Raw genomic sequence first — 23,479 nt, 5'->3', positions numbered from 1 at the left:
CCGGGAAAAACGACTTCAGCCTTTGGAGAATGAAGATGAAGGCGATGTTGATCCAGCAGGGTTTGTCTGAGGCTCTGGCGCCGGCGAGCAAGGAAGGTGAAGGCCAAGTGCTCGATGAAAAGGCCAAGGCCAAGCGCGCAGAGATTTTTGCAAAGGCACACAGCACGGTGGTGCTGTGCTTGGGCGACAAGGTGTTGCGGGAAGTTGCAAAAGAGACAACCGCCGCTGGGGTTCTTGAGAAACTTGAGGATCTATACATGACAAAGTCCCTCGCAAATCGCCTCTTCATGAAACAGAGGCTATATTCATACCGGTTTTCGCAGGAAAAGGGAATACTAGAGCAGCTGGAAGACTTTGATAAGGCAGTGGATGATTTGGAAAACATTGATGTTTCCATTGGTGATGAAGACAAGGCCATACTATTGTTAAATGCCTTGCCAAAGTCCTATGATCAACTGAGAGATGCCATACTCTTTGGAAGGGAAGGCACGGTTACTTTCCAAGAAGTTCAAAATGCTCTGAGGGCCAAAGAACTGCACAAGAAGGGATGCAAGGAGGCTGAAGTTGTTCCAGAGAGCCTCAATGTCAGAAAGTTCAAAGTCAAGAAGATGTTCAAGAAAATTGGTGAGAACAGCAAGGCACCCTCAATTGATCAAAAGGAGACTCGAGCTTGTTTTTGGTGCAAGAAGCCGGGTCACCTAAAGAAGGATTGCTTCGCTTGGAAAAAGAAACAAGCTGCTGAATCTGGAAAGGGGAAGAACACCACTGATTTTGTGGAAGAAGCTGAGGAGTCCCCTGAGGTATTGAATATTATGGCATATGAGGATGGGAGTTCATGGATTCTTGACTCCGGGTGCAGCTTCCACATATGTCCATGTGTGGAATTTTTCTCTGATTTGAGAGAGTCAACTGGGACAGTTATACTTGGGAACAATCAAGTATGTCATGTTGAAGCTATAGGGAATGTAAAACTCAGGCTGGATAATGGCTCTGAGAAAATCTTGAGCGATGTTAGGCTGATCCCCACAGTGAAGAGAAACCTTATATCACTAGGGATGCTTGAGAAGAAGGGGTGCACTTTTGAGTCCTCGGATGGAGTGATGAAAATCAAGAAGGGGGCCACTGTGATTATGCATGGAGAGAGGAAGGGAAGCCTCTATTACTTGTGTGGAGCTGCAGTAAGGATCAGGGGCAGTCAACTGAACAACATTGTGCCAGAATCTGTGAAAACTTGGCACATGAGACTCGGGCATCCAGCAGCTGGGAGCATTAAGGAGTTGATTAAAAGGGGAGTTATTCATGGGCTGGAAAGCAAGAATGGTGAGCCATGTGAAGAGTGTATTCTTGGCAAGTCAAAGAAGCTCCCTTATCCAAAAGGTAAACATCTATCACAAGCACCTCTTGATTATGCACATAGTGATTTGTGGGGACCCTCCCCTGTGAATTCAGTTGGAGGAGGGAGGTATTATATGACCATAATAGATGATTATTCCAGAAAAATATGGCTATATATCTTGAAGGAAAAATCTGAGGCCTTTACTAAGTTTAGAGATTGGTGCATTATGGTTGAAAGAGAGAAAGGTAGATCTCTGGGCTGTCTGAGGACAGACAATGGACTCGAATTTTTGTCAAAAGAATTTGATAGATTCTGCCAGGATAGAGGGATCAGACGCCACAAAACCGTTCCACTAAACCCCCAACAAAATGGGGTGGCAGAAAGGGCAAACCGCACCATATTAGAGAGAGTAAGGTGTATGTTGCTCAGTTCAGGAATGGAGAAGAAATTTTGGGCTGAAGCTGCTGCAACTGCTGTGAAATTATTGAATAAATGCCCCTCTTCAGCCATTGAGAGTGACACTCCAGACTTTAAATGGTATGGGACATATGGAAACTACTCAGATCTCAAGATATTTGGCTGCCAAGCCTATGCACACCTCAAGCAAAGTAAGCTGGATGCAAGGGCAGTGAAATGTGTGCTTCTGGGATACCAACCTGGTGTAAAGGGATACAGGCTTTGGAGCATTGAACCTGGAAATCACAAGATCATTGTGAGCCGAGATGTAGTCTTCAATGAGTTTGTGATGCCCTTCAATAAGTCACAAGGTTCTGCAAAGGCTGCTGCAGTATCTGATGAAGCTATGAGATCTGGAATACAGCCTGAGGTGGAGCCTGAAGTGGAGTCTGAAGAGGTGGTTCCAGGTGGAGCAAATGATGGAAATATTGATCAGCCACAAGAAGGGTCAGATGCAGAGACTGAGGATCTCAGCCAATATCAGTTAGCTCGAGATAGAGTCAGGAGAAAGAATGTCAAAATGCCAGCCAGATATGCTGACTCAGAGATGCTTTACTTTGCATTATGTGTAGCTGAGGAGGTGGAGTTTGGGGAACCAGCCACATATAAAGCTGCCATGGAATGCAAAGAAAGAAGTGAGTGGATGAAAGCCATGGTTGAGGAGATAGACTCCTTGCTGAAAAATGGGACATGGATATTGGTAGACAAAGTTGAAGGAAGAAGGATTGTGAGCTGCAAGTGGATATTCAAAAAGAAATTGGAGTCGGCTGATAATGTGAAAATCAGATACAAGGCTAGACTTGTAGCAAGGGGCTTCACACAAGAGTATGGAGTTGATTATAGTGAGGTCTTCTCTCCTGTGGTGAAGCACACATCCATAAGAACTCTCTTGGCAGTGGTTGCAAGGCTGGACTGGGAGCTGGAGCAGCTCGATGTGAAAACGGCTTTTTTGCATGGAGATTTGGTGGAAACAATCTTTATGCAACAGCCAGAGGGCTTTGCCAAAGCTGGGGAGGAAAACAAAGTTTGTCTATTGAAAAAGAGTATATATGGCCTCAAGCAAGCTAGTAGGCAATGGCATATCAAGTTTGATAATCATATCTTGGCAAATGGCTTCACTAGATCGAAATATGATGAATGCGTTTATATCAAGAAGAAAGGGGGTCTGGTGGTGGCTTATTTGCTCTTGTACGTGGATGATATGCTAGTTGCTGGTTCAAGCAAGAAGGTGATTCAAGAGATCAAAGAGGATCTGAAGTCAGCATTTGATATGAAAGATCTTGGGAATGCTAGAAGGATCTTGGGCATGAACATTGTTAGAAATAGATCCAAGAAGGAGATTTGGTTGAACCAGTCTGATTACATTTCGAGATTGGTCAGAAAGTTCAAGATGCAAGACACAAAACCTACAGCAACTCCTCTGGCCCAACACTTCAGATTGTCTGTTGAACAGAAGCCACAAACTGAGGAAGAGAGAGCTGAGATGCAGAAAGTCCCTTATGCCAATATTGTGGGGAGTATCATGTATGCAATGATCAGCTCGAGGCCAGATGTGGCTCAAGCCATCAGTGTAACCAGCAGGTTCATGAGTGACCATGGCAAGGAGCATTGGTCAGCCTTGAAGTGGATATTAAAGTACTTGAATGGAGCAGGGAACCTTGGGATCCTGTTCAAGGGAAATGAGGAGGTAAAAGGGGATGCGTTGGTGGGTTATTGTGATAGTGATTATGCTGGGAATATTGACAGTAGAAAGTCCCAGTCAGGTTACATTTTCACCCTATATGGAAGTGCAGTGAGCTGGAAATCCAGCTTGCAAAGTGTGGTTGCATTGTCCACCACAGAGGCCGAATATATGGCCTTGGTAGCAGCTGTGAAAGAGTCATTTTGGTTGAAGGGGATAGCTGCAGATTTTGGTGTTAGTCAGAAGGCAGTAGCCATTGGTTGTGACAACCAAAGTGCCATCAGCTTAGCTAAGAACAATGTGTTTCATGAGAGGAGCAAGCACATAGATGTGCGTCTGCATTTCATTCGTGAAGAGATAGAGAAGGGAAGGGTGAAGGTGTTTAAGGTAGACACCTTGGAAAATCCAGCCGACATGCTCACCAAAACCTTACCGAGGGAGAAGTTTGAGTTGTGTTTGAAGTTGGTTGGAATGTGTAAAAGAAGTTGATCACTCAGCAAATAATATTCAAGGTGGAGATTGTGAATAATGATTATTAGTTGCTGAGTGTGAGGAAAATAGTAAAGTTACGAGCTGCCGAAAAGAGTCCCGAGCTCGTAACTGCCGAAGAAAAGTCCGAGCTACCGAAGAAGAGTCCCGAGCTCGTAACTGCCGAAGAAGAGTCCCGAGCTCGTAACTACCGAGAAGAGTCCCGAGCTCGTAACTACCGAGAAGAGTCCCGAGCTCGTAGCTGCCGAAAAGAAGGTCACAGCTCCCGAGCTTCAGGAGCCGTCCGATCAAGCGCGCCATCTGCAAGATTGAATGTCAACCGTAGATTCAACTAGCCGTTGGATTCGTAACAGTTTTTTGTGTTTGTTTTCGGCTTTCTAGTTTGTTAGTTGCTAAGCTCTCTTATTCGGTTCTCATACATAAGAACGAGAGAGAGATGTTTTCAGTTTGTAACAGATAACATCCATTTTAGATTTTTCTCAAGAAAGCTTTCCAAATTTTTCCCAAAGTGTGTTCATCATTCTTGTTCATTGATTCTTGATTGTGTTTCTCGATACTATTCTAACACATCTTCTGCGGAAAAGAACGATGCACAAAGAGATAAGTCGATGAGATGTGTTTTCCGTCAAGTAAGAGAAAGATAATATGAAAGAAACACGCTAAAAAGGTAGTACTATGGAAAGGGTAAAAGATAATAAAATGAGAAGAAAAGAAAATTAAGCAAAAATGTTATGAGATGTGTATCAACAAGTATTAGCCAATGTGTATATACGATGGGGGTAGGAGTACTAGGGAGATTTAATTTGATAATTTGATGAGATATTAAGAATAAAGTTTGATTTAGGATTTAAGATACTAAGGACATGACACGCAATTACTTGCGTCATTTTTAAAAATAATAATAATAATTTAGGATGCAAAAGAAAGGATCCTTAAATTAATAATAAATTAGCTTAATTTTTTATTTGTTAGGACGCTTTTATTTGTGCCCTCTAATTTTAGTGTGTACCAATAATAAGACATTTTTTGAAGTGTTGGTAGTATATTTGTAAACATAAATTAGCGTCCTTGAATGCATTAAAAAATACCCTTAATGATTTTTTTTTATTGTAATGATATAATATAAATAAGGGGTAATTAGTAAATAAATACTAGTATAATTATTAATAAAATTGGTTTAAAATAACCATGTTCGTCTGATTAAAAATTTAAGGATGTAAGTATGTAGAATTTGTTTACTCTTTTATCTTTTTCATATTTTCCATAAAAATCGGTATAAATTTTAACCCAATATTTTTTTGTCGGCTTGGGTGACATGCGTCTTACGACTCTCACCCTACGACCGTAATATATCTGTTCAATTTTATGCATACTGAAAGGTTCGCTCCTGTGTGTTATCTCTCTTGTCGTTCTTTTTGCTGTCGTTTGGATTATTCAAGTTGAATTGTCAAACTAATCCAGCTGGCCAGATGGATGCCTTCTACCTGCAAAATGCCGGTGAATGGATCCAGTGGAGATTCAGACTGATCAACCTGACTCAGATCCGACTTGAGTGAGAGCTCAAAAACACTTTCAAAACCTTAACCCACAATACTATTAACTAGTATATGGAAGTAAGGATCGATCCCACAGAGATGATGTGTTTAACATTGGTTGCGGACACGAATGGAATGGTTGCTCACGCTTCACTACGGTGGGTTAAGTTGAGATTCTTGACTTGAGAGACTAAACTCGACTAAACTGATCAACTTGTAAAACAGAATAAAATCTACTTGATCAACTCATCATGTGGTTTACTGAAATGGACAAACATAATTAAGTGGAAGACTGTCAGTCTCCTGCAGAACGTACGATAAAGTAAAACTTTCTTAACAACTTCATCGTCTTCACAAAATCAACATGAAATACAGAGCATAATCAGATCTGAATATTTACGAATAACAACTCATCATAACAACTTGTAAATTTAAATCTGCTTTTAAGAACTAAACTACGCTCGCGTAAATTGGAAACTAACCCATGATCATGCAGAAATTCCAAGTCATCTCTCAGATCTAAACATCCTAAAACATTTCATCCATAATTTTCTTCACAATTAGGCAAAACATAAATCAAAGACTCATATCCACCAGATCAAACCGCAACAAAACATTTGAGCTAAGATATGTATCGTAAATAGGTAATCAAACATAGATCAGAGGATTCATGCATAATAACATAACATTGCAACGGGAATTGAGATCATAACACTAAGATCATCGAATCTGAAAGTCAAGAGCTTGCAACAAAGCGTAAACGGAAAGTAGACAAAAGAAACTGGAAATTGTTTCATCGCTCCTAAAACACCCAAAACACCACCAAAGCAAGTTAAGTAATAAAAACCAACACCCAAAACACCACTAAACTAGACTAGAACAGGAACCAAGTGTGTGTGCGAAAGAAATCATGAAAATGAAGTGAAACGAGCAGGGGCGGATCTAGCCTTTGTCTAGATGGGGCAATTGCTCCTCCTCATCCTCACAAATCCTTCTATATTTTGGTACAAATTTCCAAATATATATCAACATTTTCACTAAATGCCCCATTATTAAAATTTATAAAATTACCCTGGATATAATTTTGCCCCATGTGGCATGATTTTCTAACTACGCCCCTGGAAACGAGCTTCCATTTCAACCCTAGAAGAGAGCTAAATTCATAAGATGCACATCGTGGACCTCGTCGACCCGGAACGCCCAATACTCGCGCTGGACTTTCTATATATAGAGAGGCGTAGAGCTCTGATCCCTAGGGTACCATCCTCCCGAATTGTCATTCCTGTCCTTGGCTTTTGGTCGGATCCTTAGCTCAATCTTCTATGTGGAAAACTCCTGCTTGCTCCGTTTACTTCTGACTTGATCAACTCAGCATTGCAGGTTTTCGACTTCATTTCTTGATTCGTTCGTCCGCCCAACTGATCAGTTCAATCTTCTGAATATGGCGGAATTTCACACACCGTGCTCATATTTGCATGTTAGATTTATCACAGATTGGGGTGCAGTTTTATCATAGAAAACATGCATGAAACGAGCCGCATCACATACATACTATATATACGAAATAAATTATACTAACAAATACAATAATATATTTTTCCGTCATTGCTCACCCTTAATTAATTTAGCATGGTGTGTGTAATATATCTCAATTTTATGCAACCATATTATATATAAGAAATAAATTATACAAATACAATAATATATTTTTTTCCGTCCTTGCTTACCATTAATTAATTTAGCATGCCACGCACCATATCTATAGTTGTCATGTCAGTTAAATATAGTCTGCGCCAGTACGAATGACATATTGATATGCAAACTAGAATGGTACTTCAATTTATTGTCGGTGTCGGTCCTATGCATTCTTCATTCCAAAGAAAATAAAATAGTATCATTATTAAATGATTAATGCCACATACCATATCTATTGTTTTATAATGCATTCATGCTAGAAATCAAAATTTTATTTTTCATATTTTGGCTGTCCCAAACTCCAAATCCTTGTCCCCTCAAAAAAAGGAAAATATCAATATAATCACAGAGAAAATCAATAAGTATTTACTAGAAGAAAGAGAGGAAGCTGAAGATATTTTGGGCTTCGAGTGTTGAATGGCCCATTTTAGTGGGGTCTATTTCGTCAGGAGTTAATGGACCTCATCCACGTTTGGCCCATTCCTGGGCCATAATGAATTAATTACTTGCTGTCATTTTTTCAATTTTTCCTTTTTCAGTAGGGGTTTTTAAATTGCATGGTCTCTAAACAAGGTCAAATGATAAATTATTTTGCAATCTACTCTTTTCGTTTCTTGTTAATTGAAATATTTTTTTTGGCACTAAATTTAAGAATAATGTGTTAAATGAATGATGAATAAAGTAAGAGAGATGAAGAGAGAATGAAGTAAAAGATAGAGTTATTTTTTGCCAAAAATATAAAATGATTTAATTACTTTTAGAATTTCTCAAAATAGGAAAATGAATCAATTAACATGGAACAGAATGAAGTAACTAAGAACGATAGTAGAGCAAATGTGTCGAAATCTTATCTGTATTCTGGAAAATCTGAAAATACTAGAAAATAGAAATTCAGAGAAAAAATAGAAATCGTAATTTACTGAATTTCTTTTCCACTGATAGAATATTAAGAATACTACTAAGGCGTGTTTCTTGTAAAATGGAAATTTCACGTTCAGTAATTATTCAATTCAGTGGAGATTTTGTCTTAGCGTTTGCATTCCTATAACGGGAGTTGGGTGAATATATGTGAATATCTTTAAATTTTGTATGAAGTTACAAATATCCTATTAATCTGAGAATTGCATTATTACTACCTAAACTGATTTCATCTTCAAGAGAATCGCTGATTTTTCGTTACAAGCACTGGGTAATTTCATCCCCAATAAATAATGATGAACCAAGATACCAGCTTAGCCTACAGCCACCACATCAATCCATCCATATAATCTTAAAATGTAAAGCATCTAATGTGAGCTTATGAACTCTTTAGGATTTTTAATCTGATTGAGCACTGAAGTCTGGAAGTCTGTTCATGAGTTGAATTTCATTCCTCTTAAGCATACATGTAAAATCCATTTTTGAATAAAATATTCATGAGATTCATTTTTTACTCAACTGGAGTTCGTCAAATTATACTCTCATATGGAATGAAAGATAACTTGCACCATCCTTTTGTTTATCGAAGTCATGTACATATTTCTTTTTTTAAAAAGTGTATTTGACTTTAAATTGGATATGTTGTTTCTCCTCCTCAGTCATTTGATTTTGGTTTCTTGTCTTCCTAGTTCTGGTAAGTGCCAAATAATTCATTGGAGACAAGGCCATAAGATGAGTGCCAACCACCAGTTGCCTTGTATGCTACAAAGAAAAGTGAATATGTTGTGGACACAGCTCCAGAAAATCAGTTAAGCATGCATTTAAAAATGAAAGTAAAATTGTTCAGATCCCAGCGAGGAGTGTGATGATTCAGCATCCTCAGGCAGCTCAATGTCTTCCTTCTTTCTTCCACCAATCAAAGTGACTCGTCAGCTGCTGCTTCTACTAATGAGGACGTTGAGTGCCAGCCAACTATTGCATTACCTGCTAGAATGGAAAGTGAATCTGTTGTGGAAACAGCTCCAGAAATTGCTATGCATTTGAAAGCTGAAACTAAGATTTCAGATCCCAGGGAGAATGTGATGATTCAAGATCCTCAGGTAGTTCAGTGTCTTGCTTCTTGTCTTCTACCGAACAAAGTGAAACATCTCCTGATGCTTGCACTAATGGGGTTATCAAGTCAGGAACTCATAGCAGGCCAGATAAAGCACCTTCAGTTGAACTGATTCGTACATCCCAGATATGGTTTCCTACATTGATGATGCAAATGTACTAAGTACGTCTCATCCTGCTTGTTCGGTTAACAGATTGATGAAAGCCTCAAGTCAACAGACTTAAAGATAAAAGAAAAGGGGGTGATTTTCTGTGAGAGAAGAATTTTTATCTGCTTGCATCTGAGTTGGGAAGTCAACCAACTAGTTCTGCAAGGACATCTTCAACTGGCGATTGGGGAAACCCAGTGCAGACATCCATGAGTAGAGTAATGAGGTCAAAATCTGCTAAGACCCCCGGGCAATAATGAAATCCAAAATATAGTCCGGGGTTCAGAATACTCAAAATCGTCAAAGTTATCACAATCCCATGACTACAAGAAAAATGAAGTTTGCACTGGTAAGGAAACAAAATCTGTGGCAATGTCTATGAGTTCAGGCAAGTGTCAGAAGATGCATACTGATGCTGATACCCCTGAAGCTATTTCATTAGAAACTGAAGGTGTTCGAATTTTGTCGCAATCTACTGGCAAAGGTCTGAAATCATCAGTTCGGAAACTTGCACAACATTTTCGAGTTCCCAAGCAATCAAAGTCCTATACACTTGATGTTGTCAAGGATTCTAGTGACAGTCATAACAATAAGGTTGCCTTTAGAGAAATCTCTTAAATAACAAATCCTTAGGTTTGGCATTACTGAGATTTAGTAGCCCTGATAATCGTGTTGCTCATGTTCTGACAGGTCATATTTCCCATTAAGCTTTTCATTCAATTATACTCTTCCGAAAATGTGGGACTTCATCCGTTTGGCCTTGCTAATTGTGGAAATAGGTGGGTGTCAAAGGTTGGTTTAAAGGTTTAATATTATGTACTAATATGTAATATTTTCTACGTTTCGGCTTCTGCTCTTTTGTGCATGCATTCATGGCATACATACAATATTTACACTTGTGGGCACATGCCCTGATGGCAATACATTATTTTTAGGGCAGGAAGAATTCAAATGATCATATTTTATGCCTTACCGACTGATTTGGTGTTGCTTGTGTTTAAATCTACAATTTCTGAAATTTGGACATCGTCCATAAAAATTCTCATTTCTTCTTCTATATAATGCAACTTATCTTAATTCTTCTTCTTGCAGTTGTTATGCGAATGCTGTGCTGCAGTGTCTGATTTTTACTCGGCCGATTACTTCTTATCTTCTTCAAGGGTTACATTCAAAATCATGCAAGTACCATTTGTAAATAACTTTGGATGCTTAGTTTGTGGGAATCTTTAAAGTTCTTGTGATTTATGTGAGCCTACGTTACCATGATTCAGGTCGGAAGAGAGACTGGTGCTTTATTTGTAAGTTTGAACATCTGATTCGACAGGGACAAGAAACAAACTCTCCTTTATCCCCAGTTGGACTACTGTCCCATATACAGCCAATTGGAAGAGAAGAAGATGCACATGAGTTTTTAAGGCTAGTATCTGATGCAAGTTTCGTTTTGTTTGGAATATCTGTAATGGATATGCTCATAATGACCATGTTTATGTTATACCAGAAATGTCGTCGACAAAATGCAATCCACATGCCTTGAAGAAGCTGGGGTTTCTGGTACATTCGCTGAGGATTCAACCCTTATGGGTCTGACTTTTGGTGGTTACCTTCGATCAAAGGTCTGTCTCCATGTTGATAGATCTAGGATGATAGGATCCTAGTTTCATACCCTCAATTATAAACTTTCTTGCAAGTTAATCAGTTTCATAGTGACAATATATGCCGTAATTATTTCTCTTAATCATTGATACTTTGACCTCCCAGATTAAGTGCACGAAGTGTTTAGAGAGATCTGAGCGGCATGATCGGATGCTGGATCTTATGGTGGAGATTGACGGGGCAATATACACACTTGAACAGGCTCTTGCACAGTTCACGTCGTCTGAAACACTTGGCGGAGATGATAAGTATAAGTGCAACAGGTACCTCAAATCATCTGTTATACTACAAATTAACAATCATGAAAGTTCCCAAAAGTTTTACTCCCTCCATCGCCACCCACTTATATGTCCTACTTTGACCGGATAGAGGTTTTAAGAAATTTAGACGAAAGTGGGTGGAAAAAGTTAGTGGAATGCGAGTCCTCTCTTTATATAGTATTAGATTTATAATAAAATGTAAGTGAGTTGGTATAATATGTAGTCCATTATCAAATAGTAGTGGGATAATTAATAAGAGACATCCCAAAAAAGAAAACTGGGACATCTAATGGGGGACGGAGGGAGTATCATTTCCTGTAGCCTTGTTTCCATATCTGGCCTAAAAATAAATCAAAAGAATCACAACTCTGGTTGCTACTTTTGTGATGGACTTATTATGTAGGTTGTGCCTTTATGATCCTTTTAGAACTACTATGAGAGAGAATCATTTCCTATATCACATTGTTTTGGTAATCCTTCGCCTTCCCTTATGTGTTATGATCCAAGGAAGTGTTAGAAAACGAACTATATTTGCTCACCTTTCTGGTTTGATCTGGTGGCATCATGCCAATTGCCAAGTTTGAAACTTGAAAATCATTAAATCTCTTTCTTTTTCATATCTTGAATTTGAATATTACTAAATTAATGTAGATAATTTTCATTCCTTGATACAGAAGTTAGTAATCAGTGACTGAATATTTATACACTCGGAAACACATTGATCTACTCATTTCTTGTTGAGTTTAATCTAGCTTGATACTTGTTGCGTGCTACTTTGGCAGATGCAAATCTTATGAGAAAGCAAAGAAGAAACTGACCATACTTGAGGCTCCTAATGTTCTCACTGTTGTTCTGAAGCGTTTCCGGGTAATTTAACTAAAATCATATGCACATTTAACTAGCATGTTCATAATTTCTGTACATTGCTGACTCTCTCTCTCTCTCCAGTCAGGCAATTTTGAGAAGCTGAGTAAACTAATTCGCTTTCCTGAGGTTTTGGACCTTTCTCCTTATATGAGTTGGACGGGGGACAAATACCCAACATATCATCTCTATGCAGTGGTTGTTCACTTGGGTGTAATGAATGGTGCTTACAGTGGTCACTATGTCAGTTACGTGAAGAATTCCAAAGGATATTGGTTTAGAGTTGATGACAGCAGGGTAAGTTACCTTGATACTGGCTTCTACCTTAACTCGGTTTCATGTTATTTTTATGTTCTCTAGGAATATGTAATGTTTCAAACTTCAAATGAAAGAATTTTGCGTTCTGAAATATCAAATTGTTGACATGATTATAGCAATGGGAGTAGCTAGAATAACGTGTATATGATTGCTGACCTTCCTTTCATCCTGCAGGTGAGCCGTGTAGACTTGGAGGCAGTCTTATCTGCAGAAGCATACATTCTCTTCTACGCAAGGTAATTTTGATTAGTAACCATAGCTGCATATACATGTTTCTTGAATCTGGAGATGGGCTAAAGGAAATGCTTATTATCCCTCTAGGCATGCCCCAAGAGGCGCATCTTTCGCTAGGAATAGCAGTTTGTATTCGGACGCGAAAGCCCAGAAAAACATGGAGGCCATCCCTCCCATCATCAATCCAAAGAAAAAAAATCCGAAATCAAAATTAAGCTCGTCTGGTCGAAGCGCAGCCCATTGGATGTCTCCAAATGATTTCGGTGGCTCTCCCATAGTAGATCCTGAGGACTGGGAATATCAAGTGAAGCAGCATAAAAAACACGTAGGGGACTCGTCGAGTGATAGTTCTTCCATCTTCAGCACGTCCGACGCTGGCTCGTATAGTACAGACAGCACCAAGGACTCGAGCGCAGAAGACCTCTCCGGCTACCTATTCGGCCCTAACTGGTACCACCCGTGACGGCTTTAGCTCTTTCACCTTGTATTCATAAACAGGCAAGACGGGGACCTTTAGCAGGCAATGTCTTGTTGTGCGTGGAAGCTCCTGCGTTGATTGCAGGATCAAGCCAAGCCGGGGTTTCTGGTGGAGGATCCCGGCATTGTAATAAGCCGGTGGTGCAGGCGACAGGACGTAGGGGAACGGAGATATTGAGAAGGAGAAGGTAACTTCCCAGTTCCCTTTTTGTATACTATAACTGTGGAATTAATAGTAGATGAATAGGCAGTCCAATAGTTGTAGAGGTAAATAAAATCACAGCAGAATTAACCAAGGTCGGAAATAATTATGCCGACTATTAAACATTTTTCTTTGTTCCTTTTTTTTGGGCGTGGATAAGCCTACAAGTTGTAAATCCTGACGGCCGATTTGTATCTCAGCAACTTCTCATTATTCCAAATATATATATATATATAAAGCCATTTTTCCCTTTCATATGTTATTTGTCTATTCTTTTCTTGGTGAATTTGTGCTCTTATTCATGAAACAAGCATAGGGGATCAAATTTTCTTTTCTTGGCCGAATCTCTCTAGTATGGTGTGGGCCTGAGCCCATTATTTTTGTTTGTTATTGCCGAGCTTGGCCTGCATAAAATTATCAAGACCTATAATATATAATTGAATCTCATGAACCAATTACATTACAAATTTAATTTCAGAATATAATCTTGCAAATTGAACGTCCCGTATATGAAATTAGATAGTTGAAATATGTTTTGCTATGTTAAACCAAAGTCATCTAAAAAACTCAATATGAGTAAAAGATGAACGTCATTTAAAAAGAGAAAAGAGTCACCGACTCACCAACAGTAAGGGGATCATAAATTTAAGAACATTAACTTATCAGTTATCACCATGGAATTTTGATATTTGAAGGGCAAGAAATTAAGACTATACTCCCGTCACATTAGTATTGGAACAATTATTTTGAGCATGAAAATTTAAAAATAGTAAATATTTAATGAGTCAGAGTGGAGTAAGATAAAGTTGGAGAGTTACGAGAGAATAAATATATTTCTTTCGTCCCATCATAAGCGAGCCACTTCTTTTGAGTACGAAATTTAAGGAATTGTTATCTAAAAAGTTAAAGTAGAGAGAGTAAAGTATGAGAAAATGAAAAGTAGAGAGAGTAAAGTAAAGTTAACCGATGATGTTTTGCTTAAAAGGAAAATGATCCACTTATTGTGGGACATTCTGAGAAGTTATACTAGTCAAGTGGACTGATCCGGTGGAGGCCCACTTGGTTGAGGCCCACCACGATATAAACCATATCTCTAGGTCCCGCTTGACCCATGTCCATTTGATAAGTGGGTTGGGCAGGACTGAATTTTAAAATGTTTTTATATAAATATATAAAAGCAAAAAAAAACCAGAACGAGTTGTGTAGATTAGTTAGTAAGAGACTTAAATGAAACTATCTCCGTCCACGAAAAATAGATCACATTTGCTATTTTTGGTTGTTTATGAAAAATAGACCAAGTTTGAAAAAAGATCTCACATTTGCTACCTAACACAATTAAACACTACTAATAATATGGACCCCACATTCCACTATCACATTTTTTCCCCTTCTCTCTTATTTAACCAATTCCATATTAAAACTCATGTCATTCACAATGTGGTCTATTTTTCGTGGACGAGGGAGTAAATGAATTTGGAGGCACAAGTTTAATCTCCATGGGGCGAAATTTTATTTTTCTTTGAAAACAAGGGTTGACTAGAGCTAGTTATTTTGCTGGGCCGTGCATCGGCGGAGCCTGGACATGGTCTAGGCTTATAGCGGGCTTGGTCCTGGGTTTGCAAATAGTCCCAATTTGAGCCTGACATAACGACAATCTTATTCCATACCCGCTTTTTTCCTTGCGGGTCATGGCCCAGTTGACATCTCTACTAGAGGTAGATATTTAGAGAGAGATCCTATGAGACTACAATGTACACCATTATTAAGAAGAAGGTGACCGTGTAACAACATCCAGTCAACTAATAAACTATATGGAGATAATGAAACACAACTTAGTTGGTATAATACTTCTCATCTATTTTATTCACCTCTTATTTTATATTTCTTATTTTACTCATTTTATTTATTTTTCACTTATACTACACCGGTTTTACATTAGAACCTATGCCGTTCACCAATAGGACTAACATACGAGGACAATGTAGTGTTTGAAGGATTACAGTAACTATGGGTTAATGCAATATTCTCTTCTTTTTAAAAGAAGTTATGGGATTTTAGTGTGGGAATCCGCATAATTCGAAAAGTTGACGATTTTCAAGACCACTTTTAATGATTGTGGGAAATACCAATTTTTTATGATTGTGAGAAATACCAATTTTTCATGAAAGTTCACGATTTTTCTGATCAATTTCCCAAAAATTAAATGTTAAAGATATAAATAAAATGTGCTGCGCGTGAATAATCACAATATAGTCCAAATGGAGGTTAATTCAAAAGAAAATAATCGGAATTCTTTATGAGTATTGATTAAAATATTCTACTACTCCATAAGATGAGAAGTTGTTAGTATATGTTAAATTTTGTGTGCCTTTGAGATTATCGAACTCACTAAAAATGTAGTCATCACATATAGTGTATAAATTAATACTACTTCCTCCATCTCTATTTATGTGAGACATTTTTATTTTATTATAAGAATTTAGAAAGTGGTGTATAATGAATTATATTATATTGTATTATATATAAGTATGGAAAAAAATAAAATATGAAAGAATAGAGAGAATTTAGTTTAGGGGAAATCTAGCTCTTTCTCACTGTTTGAAGATGGTGTTTCGGTTTTATTTTATGTTATTTTAATACCTATGTAAATTTGTATAATACATAGATGTTATCGACACATAAATGCCTACTACAAACTCTCCAACTAACCTCTTCATTGCAAATGACCCAACTATTCATTGTAAAGTCAAACTTGGTTCATCACCACCTCAATAAACCCAAGAATCGCCTTAAATTAAATTAAAGTAATTATTTTATGATAAAACTAAGTACCTTGCTCGAAAATTAACCATATAGTGTATAGTAGGTTAATTAGATCATAAATTAGGAACTATACCAAGTTTCAGTTCAAGAAACAAAAGCAATAGTAGTATTAATTTAAGAGCTGCATTTATAAGTGTTGGTGGCGTGAAAGAAGTAAATGCAGAAACGCTTCAAAGCTCACCAGCGGCGAGATTCCGCCGGGAAAGCCGTGGTTTCATTACCTTCAAATGCCTATAAATTAGAATCCTCACAATTTCAACTAAAATAAATTACTAGAAGAAAAACAAGTAAAATGAAGTTGGAAGCATTGATCTTGGTCTCCCTCGTTCTACTTCTTCCTGTTTTTGCCCAAATAAAAGGTTAGTGTCACCATTTATTTCCCTTTAATTACAGTTTCGATTCATTATTAATATTGTGTATGCAAGTGTGTGATCAAATACTAACTCAGATAACTAATTTCAATTTTGTATGTTAAAAATATCAACACAAAGACATAAATTTATCAATCTTCTTATGTTGATAACTTATGTCTACACGTTATATTGACACAGAATTAAAAGTTATTAGTTATTACTGTAAATTAGTATTACCCTAACGCGACCCGTTGTGTGCATATTGATATAGATAATCACGGCAACAAAAAAAATGGACTAGGGCACTTTTTAACGCTAATAAAAACGCTAATTTGTATATCTAGTTATATCAACAATGTTTAATAAAGTATTCTTATTGTCAGTGTCCCAACTAAAATTAGGGGACACAAATAGAAACGTCCTTTCAACTTAGGGACGCTTTCTTCTGCTTCCTAAATTATGGTTATTTTTAAAAATTTCCAAACGCTAGTCTTTTGCGTCCTCTCAATTTCTGTGTCCCTAAAATATAATTGTGTTTAGGTGATGAGCCATTGCACACCGACACTTTTATCGGCCACGGCGGAGGTGGTGGCGCTGGCGTCGGCGGTGCTGGAAGCGGCGGAATTGGAGGGTTCGGCCACGGCGGAGGAAATGGTGGAAATGTGGGAAGTGGTCATTATTACGGAGGAAAGTTATGCAAATGGGGATGTTGTGGTAAATCATTTGGTTATAGCCATGCTGGAGGCGTTTCTTATAGTTGCACTTGCTGCGCTACTTTTGCTCAGGCCAAAGCCTATCGAGGAAAGAAATCCCACCCTAATTGAGAATTATTTATTTAGTTCTTGTGCTGTTGTATGAATTGTGACAATTATGATTCAATAAATCTGCTTCTTTTTACCAACTTGAGTGCCTTGAAATCGATCTTAATTATTTGAAAACTTGGAATCACATTTTAAAACTACAATGTCCAAGTCCAGTTAAAGGAATTTATAGGACAACTGATAAATAACGAATGCTAAATTGTTTATATATGAAGACGTAATTTATATATAATATACAAGTGGAGAGAAAATGATATTCCCTACTTTGACTCGTCACGAGTTTTAAGAAATGTAATGAAAAATGAGTTGAAAAAGTTAGTGGAATGTGAGTCCTACTTTTATATATTAGTTTTATAATAAAATGTGAGTAGGAATGACTTAGTGGAATATGAGATCCACTACAAAAATTGGTAAAAAATGAAATGAGACAAATTTTGTGGGACAGACAGAAATGAAAAAATGGGACAAACTTTCAGGGATGGAGGGAATAGTAAATAATTAAAATGGAGAGAAAATGAAGTAAGAGAAAATGATAGTAAATAATTAAAATGGAGAGAAAATAAAGTAAGAAAATAATATAGAACAGAGTTCATTTTGGGCAACATATGAATTACAGAAGATGTCCCACTGATTAGGTAAGCTCAATTTGCCTATGGAGTACTCCCTCCTTCCACCATTTAAAAAGCGATTTTGATTAGGCTCGGGTTTTAAGAAATTGTTTAACTTTGTGAAGAAAAGTAAATGGAGAAAGTAAATGGAATGTGAGACCCATTTAAAGTATTATTTTTATATTAGATTGTGAGAGAAAAAAGTTGGTGGAATGTGGGATCCGCATACTAAAAGTGGAATAAAGTAAATGGTTCTATAAATCATGGATAAATCAAAATGGCAAAAGGATTCTTTAAATAGTGTACGAATGGAGTATTATTTTGAACATAGAGGGACATAGGAAAATGCATATTATTGTTCTTAATCAGTGGTTGTGTAGTCCTCTGTATGAAGGAAAATATTGTGGCTTTTAGAGTAGGAGAATTCACTACGTTTTTCACGTCCGGAAGGGAGCAGAATTCAGGATGTTTTTCACGTCAGTCTACTTCGTGAATTCATGGCGGGTGATGAGGGATCGATTCCGCGCAGGGAGTTGTCGGCGGCCTTCGTAGGGGGCAGGCCAGTGGTGACCCCTGTGGCCTTTGTGGATTCACATGTGTTGTGGCATGACGGCAAACCGACAGAACACGTGCTGGTGCGGTGGTCTGACAGGACAGACTCGCCGTCGTGGGAGCCAATCGATGTGATCAGACGGCGTTTCCCGAATCTCCCCCTTGAGGTCAAGGAGGCTGATAACCGGGGGAGAGTTGATAAGGACACCCCGAGAATACAGGATGAGGAACCGCCCGCAGAAGAGATAGCGCCGGCGATGGCCAAGAAGACAGGGAAGCAGAGGCAACAGAAGAAGAACGCGAACAATGCGGAGGCAAGATCGTTGAGGCCAAGGGATCGAATCAAGCCACCGCCGAAGCTGGAAAATTACGTCGCCAAGTAGCGACGTAATTAAGTAGGAGTCGGGCGTTATGAATTTTCATATTTATTGAGTATGAATTATTAATTATGAATTAATAATTATTGAGTTATGAATTATTAATTATGTTATTGTAATTGAGTCGGGCGTTTTATAAGCCCCGTTCGGGTTTTCTTAGTTGGTTCTTTCCCGAATGTATAGGTTAAGTTGAACCAACCCTAGGGTCTTAGTATAAATAGGGCCCAGACCTCCTGGGCGCCGGATAATTCCCGGTCGTGTTTCTTGCAAGTGTATTAATCCTCGTTAGGAGGATCGCTCTTAACAACTGGTGCTTTCATTGCGCACTCACCATGGATGGATCCGATGTTGTTTTCCCACCAGCCGGCCTTTTGACCGACGACAACGCTCAAGATATTGTGACGAATCAGCCTCATCGCAATGCGTCAGCAGCTCGCCGCGGCAACGGCGGCCCCCTCCCCCCACCACGGGGCGACGAATCAGCCTCAACAGATCGACGATTCAGGTACCACTGATCTGTTATGTCTAGGGTTCGAGAAAATCATGGCGCGCTTCGATAAACTGGAGTTTTGCTTGGAGGCCAGTGATAGGAGGGTTTACGATTTGGAGGCTCCAATCATTCCTGATCCGGATCCACCTTATTTTTCTGACGATACGGATGTGATTCCACATCGTACTCATCGCGAGGTTATGGCTTCCGACGGGGATGTCCCCGGGTTTTTCAACCACAACCTGGGTTCTCGTGGTGGGGACGTCCGCCGGCGACGAGTGGTTTTTCGCGATCAACCGCGGCGGGAAGGGCATCTAGCTTCCCATCACCAGGGGCTTGTCCTTCATCGCGCCCACCCTTATTCCAGACAACGGTCGGCGTGGGATAGACCATCGGGTCATTTTCCATAGGAATTGGATCGAGGTTTTAACGGTTATCGCCAACCTACATCCTGGGACTCTCCCTTAAACCGCCCTACCCACAGCGCGGGCAGAATGGAGAAGCTGCGGGATCTGGACATGAAAGCGCCCCGTTTCGACGACTCGAATGCTTCGAATTGGATTTCTCGAGTCGAATACTATTTTGACCATTTACAGATGGCGGATGAAGATCGCCTACACTACGTGGTAATGTTGTTTCAGCCGTCGCCAGCAGAATGGATTTTTAATTACAGAGCTAATAATCCTTTCGTAACATGGCTCGAGTTTCTGGAAGATGTCCGCCATAGGTTCGACCCCCAGAGCTTCCGTAAGTGCGCAGGGCCCTTATCTAAGCTAGTGCAGACGGGCAGTGTGGTAGAGTATCATGATGCATTTGATCGATACCTTAATAGGGTGCAGGGAATTTTCGAGGAGGCCCCAATTCCGATCTTCATCACGGATCTCAAGGAGCCTATCCAAGAGAAAGTTGAGTTATAGCAGCCAGCATCGTTGGCAGAAGCAATGGCTTTAGCATTGCGGCTTGCGTCGTCGCACGAAGAGCGCCATCCCCAGCAGTTCCTGGGTAAATGGGGCGGTCGGGATTCCCGATTTACAGCTGCTAACAACAGTTCAGCCGCGACCGCTCCTACCAGTCAGCCGCACAGCCTAAGGAGACATTGAAACCTGGATTTCGACCCATCCGGGTCTCGAATGCTGAAAAGGCTGAGCGTTCACGGAAGGGATTATGCTACCATTGTCCAGAAAAATGGGTGCCGGGCAATGTGTGTAAGCTGAAGATTCTATGTTATATAGGTGAGGATGATACCACCGACGATCTGGACGGGTCAGACGACGGCGACGACCCAGAAACAGTTATCACGGTTGACCTCTCACATCTTCATACGTTGACGGGGACCAGCAAGTCCCGTCCTTTCAACGTCATTGGCACAATCGGGACGACAACAGTTAGTATACTTATTGATACAGGGAGCAATCATGGAGTGGCGAACAGTTGCACTCTGATCCGACCATTTAGAGTCTATGTGGGCAACGGTGCGTCATTGACTTGTTCACATATAGCACGCAAGACCAAGCTCTCTATTCAGGGCGTGGACTACCTTATGGATTTGCACATCATGGAAATTCATGGCCCAGATATTGAGCGCGGTATGGATTGGCTGGAATCATTGGGAAAGATCTCGCCTGATTTTGTGGGGAAGACCTTGGAATTTTACCAAAATGGAGTACCTGTGGCGCTACACGGGGTGCAACCTTCTCCTCCCCTTATTTCCTTGCAGTCATTAGCAATGCCGGCTGCCTATTCAACGACCAACGAGTTTTACGAGATAGTTCAGATATATTCTGGTGTACAAGAATCACGCACAGCCAGCGTCAATGACTTTCCCCAGGATACACCGTCGGCGGTCCAGGCTGTGTTGAACAGGTTTCGTCCGGTCTTTGATGTACCGACAGGGATGTCCCTGCTGTGGGAGTATGATCATCGGATCCACCTACTTCCCAACTCTAAACCAATCAATGTGCGGCCCTATAGATACCCTTATTTTCAAAAAAATGAGATCGAAAGGCAGGTGCGAGTCATGCTCGCGCAAGGAATTATTCAACGGAGTCAGAGTCCTTTTTTTCCTCCCCAGTCTTGTTAATTAGAATGAAAGATGGCTCATTCCGGTTTTGCATTGACTACAGGGCCTTGAATATGGCTACGGTGCCGGATCATTTTCCAATCCCGACAGCAGATGAACTCTTTGACGAGCTGGGACGTGCAAAATTCTTCACCAAATTGGATTTGAGGTCCGGTTACCATCAGATTCGCATGCACGATGCGAACGTGTTTAAGACGGCTTTCAGGACACATGACAGCCATTTTGAGTTCTTAGTGATTTTGTTCGGCCTTACCAATGCCCCGTCGACGTTTCAAGCTGCCATGAACGGGATTTTTCAGCCGTTATTGAGGAAGTGTGTAATCGTCTTTTTTGACGACATCCTCGTATACAGCCCAACGTTGGACGACCACTACTCTCACTTAGAACAGGTGCTGGAGTTGTTACAGACCCATCAGTTCTTCGTCAAGCTTTCCAAGTGTTCGTTCTGCAGCACGACTGTTGAGTACTTGGGCCATTTGGTTTCAGATGGCAGCCTTAAAGCCGACCCTGCTAAGATCGAGGCTGTGACGTCGTGGCCAACGCCTAAGACGGTGAAACAATTGCGTGGGTTTTTGGGCTTAACAGGGTATTACCGACGCTTCATTGCTAATTACGCCATGATCGCAGCACCACTCACTGATCCGTTAAAAAAGGAAGCCTTTGTCTGGTCCGAAGCATGGGACGCCGCGTTCGCGGCTCTCAAAGAAGCCATGACAACGGCACCGGTTTTGAGTTTGTCGGATTTTGAGAAGCAATTTTGCATCGAGACGGACGCCTCGAATGTAGGAATTGGGGCGGTGTTGATCCAGGATAAACATCCCATCGCTTATTTTAGTAAAAAGCTAGGCCCGCGTCGCCGAGTCGCCTCGACGTATCCTAAGGAGCTTTACGCCATAGTGGAAGCAGTGCAGAAATGGCGGCAATATCTCCTCGAGCGGGAGTTTATCATACGCAGTGACCAGAAGTGTTTAAAGGATCTCCTTCAACAGGTTGTGCAAACCCCGGATCAATATCTTTACATCAGAAAATTAATGGGGTATAAATTCTGTATCGAGTATAAGAAATGGAGCACCAACAAGGCGGCTGACGCCCTGTCGTGACGCGAGGAAGGCGTTGACCACCCTACTGATCTGGGACCGAACGACTCCAGCCCGGAGCCAGAGCAGGTGCCGCAGGCAGAGGCAGCATTTTTCACTACAGTCGCCCAGTCCATTCCCGAGGTGTTACAGCGGTTGCGGGATGAGACCGCGGCTCTGCCAGATCTGCGAGGGTTGGTCAGCCATATCGCCGCGGGCACAACACCAGCACATCAATATTTTGTCAACGGCCTGGTCTATTTCAATCGTCGGATCCTTCTCAGTCCCGATAAAGCTAAAGCGTTTGCTGTTAACTGAGCATCACTGCACGCCGATTGCGGGACACCCAGGGCATGATCGAACCTTTCGTCTGCTATCAGCCGGTTTTTATTGGCCCCGGATGCCCAAGGATGTCAAAAAGTTTGTCGAATCCTGTGCAGTGTGTCAATCCACTAAATACTCAACACAAAAGCCTGCAGGTTTGTTACAACCCCTACCCGTCCCGTCACAAGTTTGGGAGGACGTTTCTATGGACTTTATTACAGGTCTTCCCCCCGTCCAGAGGATACACCGAGATTATGGTGGTAGTTGATCGCCTTTCCAAGTATGCGCATTTCGCCCCGTTACCTGCTAAGTTCGACGCCTTACGGGCCGCCCATCTCTTCATCAATACGGTGGTCCGCCATCATGGATTTCCAAAAACCTTAGTCTCGAACAGGGATTCGGTATTCTTGTACGCTACTTAGGAGGAAATGCTACGTTTGAGCGGAACTAAGCTGCATTTTTCCACAGCTTATCACCCACAATCAGATGGCCAAACAGAGGTTCAGAATCGTGGCCTCGAACAGTACCTTCGGGCATTTACTGCTGATCATCCGCCCAAGTGGCGTAATTTTCTTCCATGGGTTGAACTCGCCCT

At 40.4% G+C, this 23,479-nt stretch overlaps 1 protein-coding gene and 1 pseudogene across 1 annotated transcript; both read left to right on the top strand.

Annotated features, from left to right (window-relative positions):
• The first annotated feature begins 9,509 nt into the window (after positions 1-9,509).
• LOC121769946 lies at positions 9,510-13,635 on the top strand (annotated as a pseudogene).
• Positions 13,636-16,394: 2,759 nt separating this feature from the next.
• LOC121771447 (glycine-rich cell wall structural protein-like) lies at positions 16,395-17,457 on the top strand. Its single transcript, XM_042168235.1, has 2 exons — positions 16,395-16,562; positions 17,097-17,457. The coding sequence occupies exons 1-2, from the start codon at positions 16,496-16,498 to the stop codon at positions 17,378-17,380; spliced, it is 351 nt and encodes a 116-aa protein (XP_042024169.1). The 5' UTR covers positions 16,395-16,495; the 3' UTR covers positions 17,381-17,457.
• The last annotated feature ends 6,022 nt before the right edge of the window (positions 17,458-23,479 follow it).

The sequence above is a fragment of the Salvia splendens genome, chromosome 16 (genome assembly GCF_004379255.2).
Source record: "Salvia splendens isolate huo1 chromosome 16, SspV2, whole genome shotgun sequence".
Lineage (NCBI taxonomy): Eukaryota > Viridiplantae > Streptophyta > Magnoliopsida > Lamiales > Lamiaceae > Salvia > Salvia splendens.
This window is presented reverse-complemented; position numbering and strand designations above follow the sequence as displayed.